We start from the raw sequence: 13622 nt of genomic DNA on the forward strand, positions 1-13622 counted from the left end.
GAGAAGGCTGGGGCTAGAGGAGATGGCTGGGGCTATGGAGAGAGGCGGAGCTGGGCCTGGGCTAGGATAAAAGGCTGGGGCTTAGATAGAAGGCTGGGCGCTAGAGAGAGATAGGCTGTGGTTATGTAGGAGAGAAGGCTGGGGCTAGGATAGAAGGCTGGGGTTATGTGAGGAGAGAAGGCTGGGGCTATGGAGGAGAGAAGGTCTGGGGCTAGAGGAGATGGCTGGGGCTAGGAGATGAGGCTGGGGAGCTGGGCCTGGGGCTAGGATAAAAGGCTGGGGCTAGGATAGAAGGCTGGGGCTAGGATAGAAAGGCTGGGGTTATGTAGGAGAGAAGGCTGGGGCTAGGATAGAAGGCTGGGGTTATGTAGGAGAGAAGGCTGGGGCTATGTAGGAGAGAAGAGGCTGGGGCTAGGATAGAAGGCTGGGGTTATTAAGGAGAGAAGGCTGGGCTATGTAGGAGAAGGCTGGGGCTATGTAAGCGAGAGAAGGTGGGCTATGTAGGATAGAAGGCTGGGCTAGAGGAGATGGCTGGGGCTAGGAGATGAGACTAGGAGAGAAGGCTGGGGCTAGGAGAGAAGGATGGGCTATGTAGGAGAGAAGGCTGGGGCTATGTAGGAGAGAAGGCTGGGGCTATGTAGGAGAGAAGGCTGGGGCTATGTAGAGAGAAGGCTGGGGCTATGTAGGAAAGAGGCTGGGCTATGTAGGAAAGAAGGCTGGGGCTATGTAGGAGAGAAGGCTGGGGCTAGAGGAGATGGCTGGGGCTAGGAGATGAGGCTGGGAGCTGGGCCTGGGGCTAGGATAAAAGGCTGGGGCTAGGATAGAAGGCTGGGGTAGGATAGAAGGCTGGGGTTATGTAGGAGAGAAGGCTGGGGCTATGTAGGAAAGAACGCTGGGCTATGTAGGAAAGAAGGCTGGGGCTATGTAGGAGAGAAGGCTCGGAGATAGAGGAGATGGCTGGGGCTAGGAGATGAGGCTGGGAGCTGGGCCTGGGGCTAGGATAAAAGGCTGGGGCTGATAGAAGGCTGGGGCTAGGATAGAAGGCTGGGGCTAGGAGATGAGGCTGGGGCTAGAGGAGATGGCTGGGGCTAGAGATGAGGCTGGGGCTAGAGGAGCTGGCTGAGGCTAGAAAAAGAAGGTGGGGGCTAGGAGATGAGGCTGGAGCTGGGGCTGGGGCTAGGAGATGAGGCTGGGGCTAGAGCGAGTGAGGCTGGAGCTGGGCTGGGCTTAGGAGATGAAGGCTGGGGCTAGAGAGATGGCTGAGGCTAGGGCTAGAGGAGATGGCTGGGGCTAGGAGATGAGCTGGGAGCTGGGGCTGGGGCTAGGAGATGAGGCTGGGCTAGAGAGAGATGGCTGAGGCTAGGAGATGAGGCTGGAGCTGGGGCTGGGGCTAGGAGATGAGGCTGGGCTAGAGGAGATGGCTGGGGCTAGGAGATGAGGCTGGGAGCTGGGCTGGGGCTAGGAGTGAGGCTGGGGCTAGAGGAAGATGGCTGGGCTAGGAGATGAGGCTGGGGCTAGAGGAGATGGCTGGGGCTAGGAGATGAGCTGGGCTGGGCTAGGAGATGAGCTGGGGCTAGAGAGAGGCTGGGGCTAGGAGATGAGGCTGGGGCTAGAGGAGATGGCTGGGGTAGGAGATGAGGCTGGGAGCTGGGGGGTTAGGATCTACAGTCTCCAGCTGATTTCCTCAGAAGACGAAGATATCCTCCTCTGTCTATCTCCAATTCTGCTGCTGCCTTATAAAATGTTCCCTTTCTACTACCTGACTGTTAGGATCTTAGAGGAACAGGTTTACCTAAAGAAGGTAGAGGAGCATCTACACTAGTGAGACACAAACAGCCTTAGGACCACATAATGTATGACATAATGGTGGTATTTAACAGTGGAGGAGCAATTTATCTGCTGTTTTTGACACATTTAGCCTTTTATGTCAGCACCACATTGCACACCACCTGATGTATGTGTCGTTTTCCTTATAAACCTGTGTGGTGTTGCAGTGCCACCCTCCTGTGTTCCTGGTTGACCTGTTGAAGAGCTCGGTGGCTATGCAGAACAGATGCTGGAGGGAAAGGATTCCTTGTAATCGGTTTTCTGTTGGAAAGGTAGAAACTCTAACCTAACCCTATAACACGCTGGAGATAAGGCATAGACTCTTTGTCATCTTCCATTGTTTTTTATGTATTGACTGCTTTGCTGTGATGTTGTGGCTACAGTATATGGGTTTTTAATAATCTAATCACATTAAATCAATCAAAATCAATTCAATCAATACATCATACGTTTACCTCAAATGGGCACGCTATTCCCCCATATAGTTACACTATGTTAGAACAAAAACTACAGGGTTTGGGTTGGCCTAATAGGGCTCTGGTCAAAAGGTAGTGCACTAACATAGTAGTAGAGTGGCAATTTCATTACCCGTTCTTACTTCCTATGGTGTGGCCAGCAAACAGGCTGATGACATTATTTAAGATATTCTCCTTTCAACCAATGTCCCTCAATATTTTTCTTTAGTTCAAAAGCGCTCTTTACTCCTCACTCTGGGCAAAGGATATCAGAGGAGGACCAGAAATAGACCATGGTTCTTGAAACAGACAGGACACAACAGGGCATCAGCCAACCAGTCAGACAGGACTCTTTAATGCTGTTTGAAACACATGGAGCCCAGTAGCCCTCAGATGCGATAGGATCAAACCACAGATCAAAGAACAGAGCAGAGAAGGCACAGAGGTGAGGAAGAGATTTGGAAGAAGAATCCACTTTCTGTTTTGAAGGGTATGTAGCCTCACTGGCTTCCCCAGCCAGCCGCTGTCAGGCTGTGTCCTAAATGGCATCCTTACCCGACATAGTCCACTCTTTTGACCAGAGCCCTATGGCCCTGGTCTAAATAGTGCACTTCACTTTTTAAGGAAAATGCTGCCTTTTTGGACGCACAGACTGTCCTGTAGCATCCTGAAACATTCTATCCACCGGAGTCCAGCAGAGCCCAGAGCTCAGCGGCCAGGACAGGTGGTGTGTTAACAGGGGCCAGAACGGTGGAAACCAGTTATCCCTCTCTCTCTCTCTCCTCTCTCTCTCTCTCTCTCTCTCTCTCTCTCTCTCTCTCTCTCTCTCTCTCTCTCTCTCTCTCTCTGTCTCTCTCTCCCTCTCTCTCTCTGTCTCTCTCTGTCTCTCTCGCTTTCTCTCCCTCTCCCTCCAGCTGCGCCAGCACTCTCACACTCACACCATCCTGCATCTGGTCAGATCTGTTTATACCACAGCTAGAATATTAGGAGAGACTACCTCTACCTGGTCAGGAGACATGTGACAGAAAGACAGCAGGACTCTGAGTCTGGATGCTCAGTCAAATGCTCTCAGACTTTGCTGTTTGGTGAAATGTCTATACATTCCAGTTGACTACTTCAAAATAGTGAAACTCCTCAATGGCACTGCCATGCTAAACGGGCTTTGTGGAAAATGAAGCCTCTATCCCAACGCTATGGTTGGCTTACAGTTATATGTTATTGAGACATTGATTGACTGGTTGATTGATTGAGTATCCAGTGGTCCTGACCAGTCTCTGTGCCTCCAGTGCTCCAGGGTCCACATCACACGTGCGGTCCTTGAGCAGTTCTGTGCGTTCGCTAAATACCTGGACGGTTAACCCATGGAGCGCCACTCCTCAAACAGCTCTGTGACCACATACTGTTCACGCGCAGCCATCTGGATACACACCCCTGCCAAGGTAAGCCCTGCCCCAACACCCCCGCCAAGGTAGACCTGTCCCCATAAAGATGAGCCCCACCCAAACTGGTTCTACTGCGGTCCAGGTAGCTCCATAAGGTAACCCACCTGAGTTCTGACTCACTGAAGACTGTTTAGAGCATTACTACACTTTCTACCATGATCCATTATGTAACACAACATATTAGGGTAGGGTCCTGATATTAGTGGATATTTTCTCCTCTGTATTGAAGACTGCAGCACTGACTCAGGTTTACTGCCAGCTGTCACAATCAGCTCCTCATCCCTGAGAAGTATTGAAAGTTAAAGAGTGAAAACACATAATTACCCGTGAATAAGTGGATGAGGCGGATCAGAGGAGCTGGGTTGTGTGGAGAACCCATTCTCCTCACTGGCACCGCCGCTGGTGGCTCTTATGAATAAATACATAACGGTTGTGGGGAAATGTCTCAGGAGTTGAGGTAGAGAGAGTCTCTGGAAGTCAACCTCAGACCCCTCCCTCATACACTTCTCTCACATGGAGCACATAGAGCGAGAGGGGCAGACAGAGGTAACACACTGGATTAGAGCACTTTTAGATATCTCCTCTCTGTTAGATGGAATAAAAGATGTAGAGGGACTGTGTGGGATTATTGTCCAGTCAATTGCTAATTACAGAGGCCGTATTAATGAGACTGAACAGAGCAGAGCGGAGATGGAGAGAGAGGAGTGGAGAGGAAATAAGAGGGGAGTGATGAGAGGAGACTGTTATAGTGTGTTCTAATAGAGTGGAATGTGGGGTCAGCCACAGCAGCCTGTCTCTCTCTCTCTGTTCTACACCTGCAGGGAGGATGATGGGCTCAGGTCTGCTAGGACCTCTTTAATACAGCATTCACTTAATATGACCAGTTCACAGCCTTAATATTATACCTTAAGCAGCCTGGAGTAGGTTATAAAGATTATACCTGACAGCTATATGTAGAATCACTGGGTATAGGTTAATTGTGTGTGTGTGTGTATGTGTGTGTGCGTGTGTGTGTGCGCGTGTGCTCTCCCCTCAGGTCCAGCTCTCACTGTACACGTACCTGTCTGCAGAGTTTATCGGCAAGGCAACCATCTACACCACCATCCGTCGTATTGGGACAGTGCTGCAGCTGATGCACAGTCTGAAGTACTACTACTGGGCCTGCAACCCTGAGGCCAGCAGTGCCATTACACCTAAAGGACTGGGTAAACACACACACACACCACTCACACACCACAGGTCCAGAGATGACAGGCATCTCCTCTCTGTGTAGTAACAGGCTGCCATGAGGCGGCTGTCTGCTGTGTTGGAAGTCAAAGTCACCCTGAACTGTCATGTCATCTTCCTCTCTCAGCTTTTTCTCTCTGAAACTATTCAGAAGGCTCAGAGGCCCGGGTTCTGATACAGGCCTATATGGTTGGAAGCAGTACTGTATATATCCTACAGGTCAGGTTAGAACAGTGCTGATAAACCAGGTCTGTCTCTTAAATAGCATCCTCTAGGGCTCCAGGCAAAAGTAGTGCACTATGTAAGGAATAGGGGGCCATTTGGACGTAACCACAGGAGAGAAGTGCAGTTTATTCCACAGAGGAAGTAGATGTGTATTAACTGTGTAATGAATAGTTGATGCAGCAGCTTAGCCTTTATTAACAGAGTTCACATGGTTAATGGTTTCTCATGAAGCCCAGAAAACAACAAACACCATGACCATTAATCAGCAGTAGGGTGGATACATTTGCCAGAGCTACAGACAAGTCATCCAAGGTCACACCCTGGCCTGATTATCCTTTGTTTCTTTATTTTTAAGTGAGTCAGGGTGTGACATGGGGAATGTTTGTGTTTTGTCTCCGTTTCCGGTGTTATATGGAAAGGGGGTGTTGGGTTTTAGTGTATGGTTTTGTGTTTGTTGTGAATGTTTCTAGGACTGTCTATATGGTTGAGTGAATGTTCTCAGGTATGTCTATGGTGCACTGAAGGGTTCTCAATCAGAGACAATGTCATTCATTTTGCTCTGAGTCGGACCATATTTTAGGCCAGCCATAGGCATTTTTTTTCATGTTTTTGTTGTGATTTTAATGGATTTAGTCGTTCAGTCTAGTCAGGAGTGTGCAGAATTGCTGTGCTTTAGGTCTAGTGCAACAATTTGATGGCAAAGAATGGTCTAAATAGTCTTTGCATGGAGTAAGAAGAAATCGGTGTATGAGCTTCACGGTCAGGTCAGAGTTTGTTGTTTTGCTTCGTTGGTTCAGTCTTCTAAGAATAAAGAAGAAGATGTATTTTTCACACGCTGCGCCTTGGTCTCTTCTCTCTGCTCCCTGAATGTGAACTATATGATTGACGGCGACATCATATGAAATATTGAGCAAGAGCTACAGACCAGATCGCTATATGGAAATATTGAGCAGAGCACAGACCATCCTATATTGATAATTATTGAAGCAAAGCTACAGACACCGTCATATATGAAATATTGGCAGAGCTACAGACCAGGTCCAATATATAAAATTGAGCAAGCTACAGACCAGTCCTATATGAAATATGCGAGCCAGCAGGCATAAATTGATCAGAGTACCAGTCCTTATAAATATACCACTCAGACCGGGTTAATAAATATTGAGACAAGCAACAGACCAGTGCCTATATGACAATATTGAGCAGAGCTACAGACCAGTACACTATATGAAATATGGTAGCCAGGTAGACTACAGACCAGTCCTATATGAAATCTTGAGCCAGAGCTTACAGACCGAGTCGCGTATATGAAATATTGAGCAGAGCTACAGACCCCAGTCCTATCATGAAATATTGAGCAGAGCTACAGACCAGTCCTATATGAAATATTGAGCAGAGCTACAGACCAGTCCTATATGAAATATTGAGCAGAGCTACAGAACATATATATCTGAAGTAGGATACTGAGTGTGTTTGTCTGTGGTAGGGAGAGTTATATATAGACAGCTCTGCAACGTTCTGCAGTGTTTCTACTCTGATCTGGGGAAGGGTTTGGACACTCCGGGCTGTTTAGTTTTTCTGCTTTTACTGACGTTGATGAATAATAGATATTGTGTCATAGATTGCTTTATTTGGATTGTCTTACTAACATCATGGCCTGTGTTGCTTTAGTATGCGTTGCAAAACAGTGAGACAAACAGTACTAGTGTATAAGATATTTGTTGGACTTAGTAGCCATGTTCTGTTTGTTGGACTTAGTAGCCATGTTCTGTTTTGTGGACTAGCTATGTAGCTATGTTGTTTCTCTTCAGTCAGGGTCGTTCAACTAGACACAGCAGAAAACACAGCTACTCCGTCCTAGTAGAGATCACTCTTTGAAAGATCTTGGTGATGAACCTTGTCTGCTGAGACATCTGTTGGGTGATGTGTGTGTAGAATATAATCCATATTTGTGAAACAGACCATCTTTCTAGTTTCTAGTTCATCTTCCTGGTAATGTGTTCTTTAAATTAATAGAAGTGTAAGTCTGCGTCCTGTTCAAAAGTACTACACTACAAAGGGAATAGGGTGCCATTCGGGATGTAGACAGTGTTTTGCTGATGGTTCTAGAATCCCAGTGGGAGAAATGGAAGAGAGGAACGGTATAGTTGGTAAAATACTGAGGATGGTGTCCTCACCAGAACCTGGAGGTAATTTTATCGTCCTTCTATTTCCATTAGACCTGGTTTTCATTTGTCTCAGACGACTGTGGTGTTGCCTCTAGATGGGGAGAGATGGAATGAGAGAGAGAGAGATGAAGAGATAGGGAGAGAGCTAGTAGATACTGCAATCAAGTGTTCAATTATAAGAACAAAGCAATGGTGGTTGGAACAGAGCTGGTGCAGGTATGCTCTGGGTACATCCCAAATGGCACCCTATTCCCTATATAGTGAACTACATTTGACCAGGGCCCGTAGGTCAAAAGTAGTGGACTATGTAGGGAATAGGGTGCCATTTGGGACGCAKSAACACTTTGTCTCTGGAAATGTTGCTGCTGTTTTCTCTGGGAGTCTGTAAATAGAGAGCCATCAAATTAAACCAATGCATCATCCTCTCACACACAGCCACTGCAGTGCAGGCTCAATTTCTCTCAATCCCTAACATACGCTCGCACACACACAATCTATCGCTCTCTCTCGCTCTCTTTCTATTTTGCTCTGTCTTTCTCTTTTGCTCTGTTAGACACGCACTCTGTTGGTCCTGCTCCTCTTATGTAGTCACATACTCTGAAGTCAAATTTCTAATTTCAGGTCTCCACACTCCCAGCGTCTGGAACTGATCCATTTGGATAAGAGCCGTAACAATATTGTCTACATTCCAAATGACACCCTATTCCTTATATAGTGCACTACTTTAGACCAGAGCCCTATGGTGCACTATAAGAAATAGGGTGCCATTTTGGACGCAGTCCATATTGTCTAAACTTGAGCAGGGCTGAGAACCTGTGTATCCTCACAGTGAAAACATAGAGTATTGATCAACCCTGTGAAATATTATCCAACACTATTACTGCCTGCTTTATCTGAACCAAGTCAAGGGTGAAAGTGAAATTAGGTCAATTTCCTAAGTATCTATAATAAAATGTGTATATGAAGCACGCTCTCATGATTGCTATGGATTAATTACCAGTCCAGTCACACTGACTCACTGTAGCGAGGAGGAGAAAGTGGATTTCTGCGTTAATAACATAAATCATTTATCAATAAAGTGAACCTTATCCTCCTCCTGCCCAATACCCTGCGGGCAGGTGGACTGAACAACCAATGAGAGCCTGAGAATCAACAGTTGTGACTAAGTTCGATTCCGCATATGGATGCAGCTGTGTTGTTAAGGATGCTGTTATCTAGCGACATGTTCTGTCCCTGTACTGTGTTCTCAGATGGCTTCTATTAATCAGTGTCACAAGGAGCTGAGMGAGCCTGTGTTGAAGGGGTTCCATTGATTTCTGAGGGGAAATAGGACAGTCAGATGTTGGGTTAAATTGTGTCTGACAGCAGAGGACTATCTTCACTCTGGAGATACGTTCTTGTGTGTAAATTAATAGCTWTGTGTTATCGATCTCTCTGTGGCAGCAACCTGTCCACGTACACTATATATACAAAAGTATGTGGACACCCCTTCAAATGAGTGGATTTTGCTATTTCAGCCACACCGTTGCTGACAGGTGTATAAAATCGAGCGCACAGCCATGCAATCTCCATAGACACACATTGGCAGTAGAATGGCCTTACTGAAGAGCTCAGTGACTTTCAACGTGGCACCAGCATAGGATGCCACCTTTCCAACAAGTCAGTTCTTCACATTTCTGCCCTGCTAGAGCTGCCCGGTCAACTAATTGCTGTTATTGTGAAGTGGAAACGTCTAGGAGCAACAACGGCTCAGCCTCGAAGTGGTAGGCCACACAAGCTCACAGAACGGGACCATCGAGTGCTGAATCGTCTGTCCTCGGTTGCATTCACRACCGAGTTCCAAACTGCCTCTGGAAGCAACTTCAGCACAAGATTGTTCATCGGGAGCTTCATTAAACGGGTTTCCATGGCCGAGCAGCCTCACACAAGCCTAAGATCACCATGCGCAATGCCAAGCGTCGGCTGTGGTGGTGTAAAGCTCGCCGCCATTGGAGCAGTGGAAACGCTTCACCATCTAGCAATCCGACGGKCTAATCTGGGTTTGGCGAATGCCAGGAGAACACAACATGCCCAATACATCATAGTGCCAACTGTAAAGTTTAGTGGAGGAGGAATAATGGTCTGGAGCTGTTTTTCATGGTTCGGGCTAGGCCCCTTAGTTCTAGTGAAGGGAAATCCTAACGCTACTGCATACAATGACATTCTAGACGATTCTGTGTTTCCAACTTTGTGGCAACAGTTTGGGGAAAGCCTGAACCCCATCAAACACCATTGGGATGAATTGAAACGCCGACTGCGAGCCAGGCCTAATCGCCCATCATCAGTGCCCAACATCACTAATGCTCTTGAATGGAAGCAAGTCCCTGCAGCAATGTTCCACCATCTAGTGGAAAGCTTTCCCAGAAGAGTGGAGGCTGTTATAGCAGCAAAGGAGGGGCCAACTCCATATTAATGCCCATGATTTTGGAATGAGATGTTGGCCAAGCAGGTGGCCACATACTTTTGGTCCTGTAGTGTATTTACTCTACGAGCTCACATACAATATGTCTTAAAACCACAGAGCAGAGTGAAGTTAATGATAATGGATGTATCAGAGCCTAGTGCTGGGCTGCAGCTGTAATCAATAACCAGCCGTCTGTAATGTGTCATATGTGTCCTCTCATATTTGATCACTCATCGGGGTCGGGCAGTGTTATACATACAGCACCTTGTTGACTTGTACTGCTCTCTGTAGATTTCTGATAGCGACAGATCGGCTCTGAGATGTGAAGTCAACATCAGACGTGTGTGCGTGTTGATCCCTGTGACTCGGTCTGTGTTTGTCCTCAGATGGTCCAAGGCCCACCCAGCAGGAGATCATCTCTCTCAGGGCTTTCATGTTGCTGTTCCTTAAACAACTCATCCTCAAGGTACTGCACATAAACACTCACACATCCATTCCAAAACAAAAACAGTTTGTGTATTATCTCCACCAGAGAAAGGAACCATGGGTAATTGCTCTGGAACCATAATGTCCAATCAGCATGCAGGTTCAGGTCCGTCCGTGTTGTTGTGTTCAAATCTTTGCTTAGCTTCAACAACATGGCAGCAGGCTCTATTTCTGCAACAAATAGGCCTGCAGCCCGAGGCCACTACAGAAATAAGCAGAATTTAAACAACGGAGGGAAAATAAACTGGCTACCAATAGAAAATATCTACCATTCTGTACAGCATCAGCTACATACACACACACACACACGCACGCACGCACAGCTCAAACAACAATTAACTTCCAATCTGTTCCTGCAGAGATTCTGGTTCCTCATCAGAAGTGTTTAAACGTTACATCACTGTAAAGTCTCTGAACAACAGGAGACTGGGGAACAAACACTGAACGTGTTGCAATATTATAGTCATTTCACAAACCAGCATTTGTCAACTGGTTCCAAAATGACAATTATTATCCGTCAACAGCTTAGCTCAGCACTGGCATTGATTAACAGTGCCTAGGTCTATCTCCTGGATACTGGCATCCAAACACCCTGGTGGTAACTACAGTATCTAACAGACCTGCCAGTGATCATTAAGCAATCTAAGGCAGTTTCCCATCTGTTTCTGTTACTAGTAGGAATACATTGTTTCTTTGGTCAGTCTGTTTCTGTTACTAGTAGGAACACATACACAATCCGTTTTCTTTGGTCAGTCTGTTTTCTGTTATTAGTGAGAACACATCGTCTTTGTGTCAGTCCTGTTTGTCTGTTACTAGTAGGAACACTCGTGTTCTTGGTCAGTCTGTTTCTGTTTACTAGTAGGAAGCACATCGTTTCTTTGGTCCATCTGTTTCCTGTTACTAGTAGGAACACATCGTTGCTTTGGTTCAGTCCTGTTCTGTTATAAGTGGAACACATACGTTTCTTTGGTCCAGTCTGGTTTCTGTTACTAAGTAGGAACCACATCGTTTCCTTTGGTCAGTCTGTTTCTGTTAACTAAGTAGGACACATGTTTTCTTTGGTCAGTCTGTTTCTGTTACTAGTAGGAACAGCATAGTTTCTTTGTCATGCTGTTCTGTTCTTAGTAGGAAAACATCGTTTCTTTGGTCAGTCCTGTTCTGTTACTAGTAGGAACACATGTTTCTTTGGTCAGTCTGTTTCTGTACTAGTAGGAAACATCGTTCTTTGGTCAGTGTCTGTTTCTGTTACATAGTAGCACAGCATTGTTTCTTTGTCAGTCTGTTTCTTTATCTAGTAGGAACACATTCGTTTCTTGGTCATAGTCTGTGTTCTGTTACTAGTAGGAAACACATATTTCGTTTGTCAGTCTTTTCTGTACTAGTAGGAACACATCGTTTTTTTTGGTCAGTCTGTTCTGTTTACTAGTAGGAACAACATATTGTTTCTTTGGTCAGTCTGTTTCTGTTACTAGTAGGGAACACATAGTTTCTTTGGTCAGTCTGTTTCTGTTACTAGTAGGAAACACAATCAGTTTCTTTGGTCAGTCTGTTTCTGTTACTAGTAAGGAACTATAGTCGTTTCTTGTCAGTCTGTTTCTGTTACTAGTAGGGAAACACATAGTTCTTTTGGTCAGTCTTGTTTCCGTTACTAGTAGGAATACATGTTCTTTGGTCAGTCTGTTTCTGTTACTAGTAGGAACACATTGTTTCTTTGGTCAGTCTGTTTCTGTTACTAGTAGGAAACATGTTTCTTTGGTCAGTCTGTTTCTGTTACTAGTAGGACACAATCGTTTCTTGGTCAGTCTGTTTCTTTACTAGTAGGAACACATCGTTTCTTTGGTCAGTCTGTTTCTGTTACTAGTAGGAACACGAGTCGTTTTCTTTGGTCATTGGGTTCTGTTACTAGTAGGAACACATAGTTCTTTGGTCAGTCGTTTCTGTTACTAGTAGGAACACATCGTTTCTTTGGTCAGTCTGTTTCTGTTACTAGTAGGAACACATCGTTCTTGGTCAGTCTGTTTCTGTTACTAGTAGAAACATTGTTTCTCTTGGTCAGTGTGAAAACGTGTGTGTAATTTCACTTAAGGACCGAGGCCGTGAAAGGAAGGATTGAGCTGCAGATATCCTGAACTAACCGCTAACCATGCATGAGGTGATGCAAGTCCCCATGTCCGGGCTGTAGGAGATGTAGGGTTGAGAAAGGTCGTCCATTGAATGATGCCTTCTATCTGTATGGTGCTTGTAAAATCTCTCTCCCTGTCTCTCTTTCTCTCCTCCCAATCTCTCAACCCCCTCATTTCTTTTCTCATTTCCTGTACTCTCAATCAATGGTGTTTATCTCTCTCTCCCCCCGCCACCCCTCTCTCTCTTCTCTCTCGTCTCATCTTATCCTTCTCTCCTCTCTCTCTCTCTCTCTCTCTCTCTTTCTCTCTCTCTCCTCTCTCTTCTCTCTCTAGGATGATAATAATCCATGATGTTCTTCAGCGGTAGTGGCTCTGATGTCAGAACACCCAGCCTCCATGATTCAGCCTTCCGACCAAGGAAAACGGCCATACGGTACGCAAACACACACACACACACACACACACACACACACCACACACACCACACAACACCACACAACACACACACCACACGACAACACAACACCACAGACACCTTGGGGAACAAAGCCCCACTGCTGTTGATGCAGCACAATGCATGTTAAACATCACATCTCTTAATACTGAGCATGTGTTTGTGAATCTACATGATACTTTGAATAATTCACATATTCTGTAAGAAGAATACATTTATAATGTATGATAATTAACATATTCATTTTAATCAGACATGAATGATCAAACATAACTGTTTATGCCCTGTGTATCTATGAAATATGAGCATGTTATCACCCCTGACCCTGAGATTCCTCAGAATTTCACTGCAGGAAATGGAATGGCTCTGTTTTGAATTCAGGAAATATTTTAGAGTGTCACGCTCGACACATACAGACTCTCAAACAGACAGGGAGGTCTTCCCTGACAACCCACTAGTTCCCAGTCTGGTTTCATTGTACGGTCCAGCACCCTCCATTCCCTTTATAGTGTAACTTAGAACCAGAGCCCAATAGGGGACACAATCAATTAACGGGCCATGTCTTACATGTGATCCATATGTCTCTCCTGTCTTCCAAGGGTGATGTTCAACTGCTGGCTCGAAGACTGAGAGCATCAGAGTCCAGTCCCTCAAAGTCCTGGATAATTTCCCTCAAAACACCTGGACAAAGTGAGTTTATTATCACTACCCTCAATGAAATAACTGTCCCCAAAGAGAGGTCTGGATCTTATTAAAGACATTCTCTTCTCTC

General features: G+C 45.8%; 1 protein-coding gene across 1 annotated transcript in view; it reads left to right on the plus strand.

Annotated features, from left to right (window-relative positions):
• Positions 1–13622, plus strand: part of LOC111956864 (neurobeachin-like) — a 328897-nt gene that overhangs the window by 86339 nt on the left and 228936 nt on the right. Inside the window, 5 exon segments of the mRNA XM_070436743.1 lie at positions 3577–3635; positions 3638–3687; positions 3689–3721; positions 4761–4929; positions 10174–10253. Of these exon segments, the coding sequence (XP_070292844.1) occupies positions 3577–3635; positions 3638–3687; positions 3689–3721; positions 4761–4929; positions 10174–10253 (391 nt within the window).

Source organism: Salvelinus sp. IW2-2015, linkage group LG4p (assembly GCF_002910315.2).
Source record: "Salvelinus sp. IW2-2015 linkage group LG4p, ASM291031v2, whole genome shotgun sequence".
Lineage (NCBI taxonomy): Eukaryota > Metazoa > Chordata > Actinopteri > Salmoniformes > Salmonidae > Salvelinus > Salvelinus sp. IW2-2015.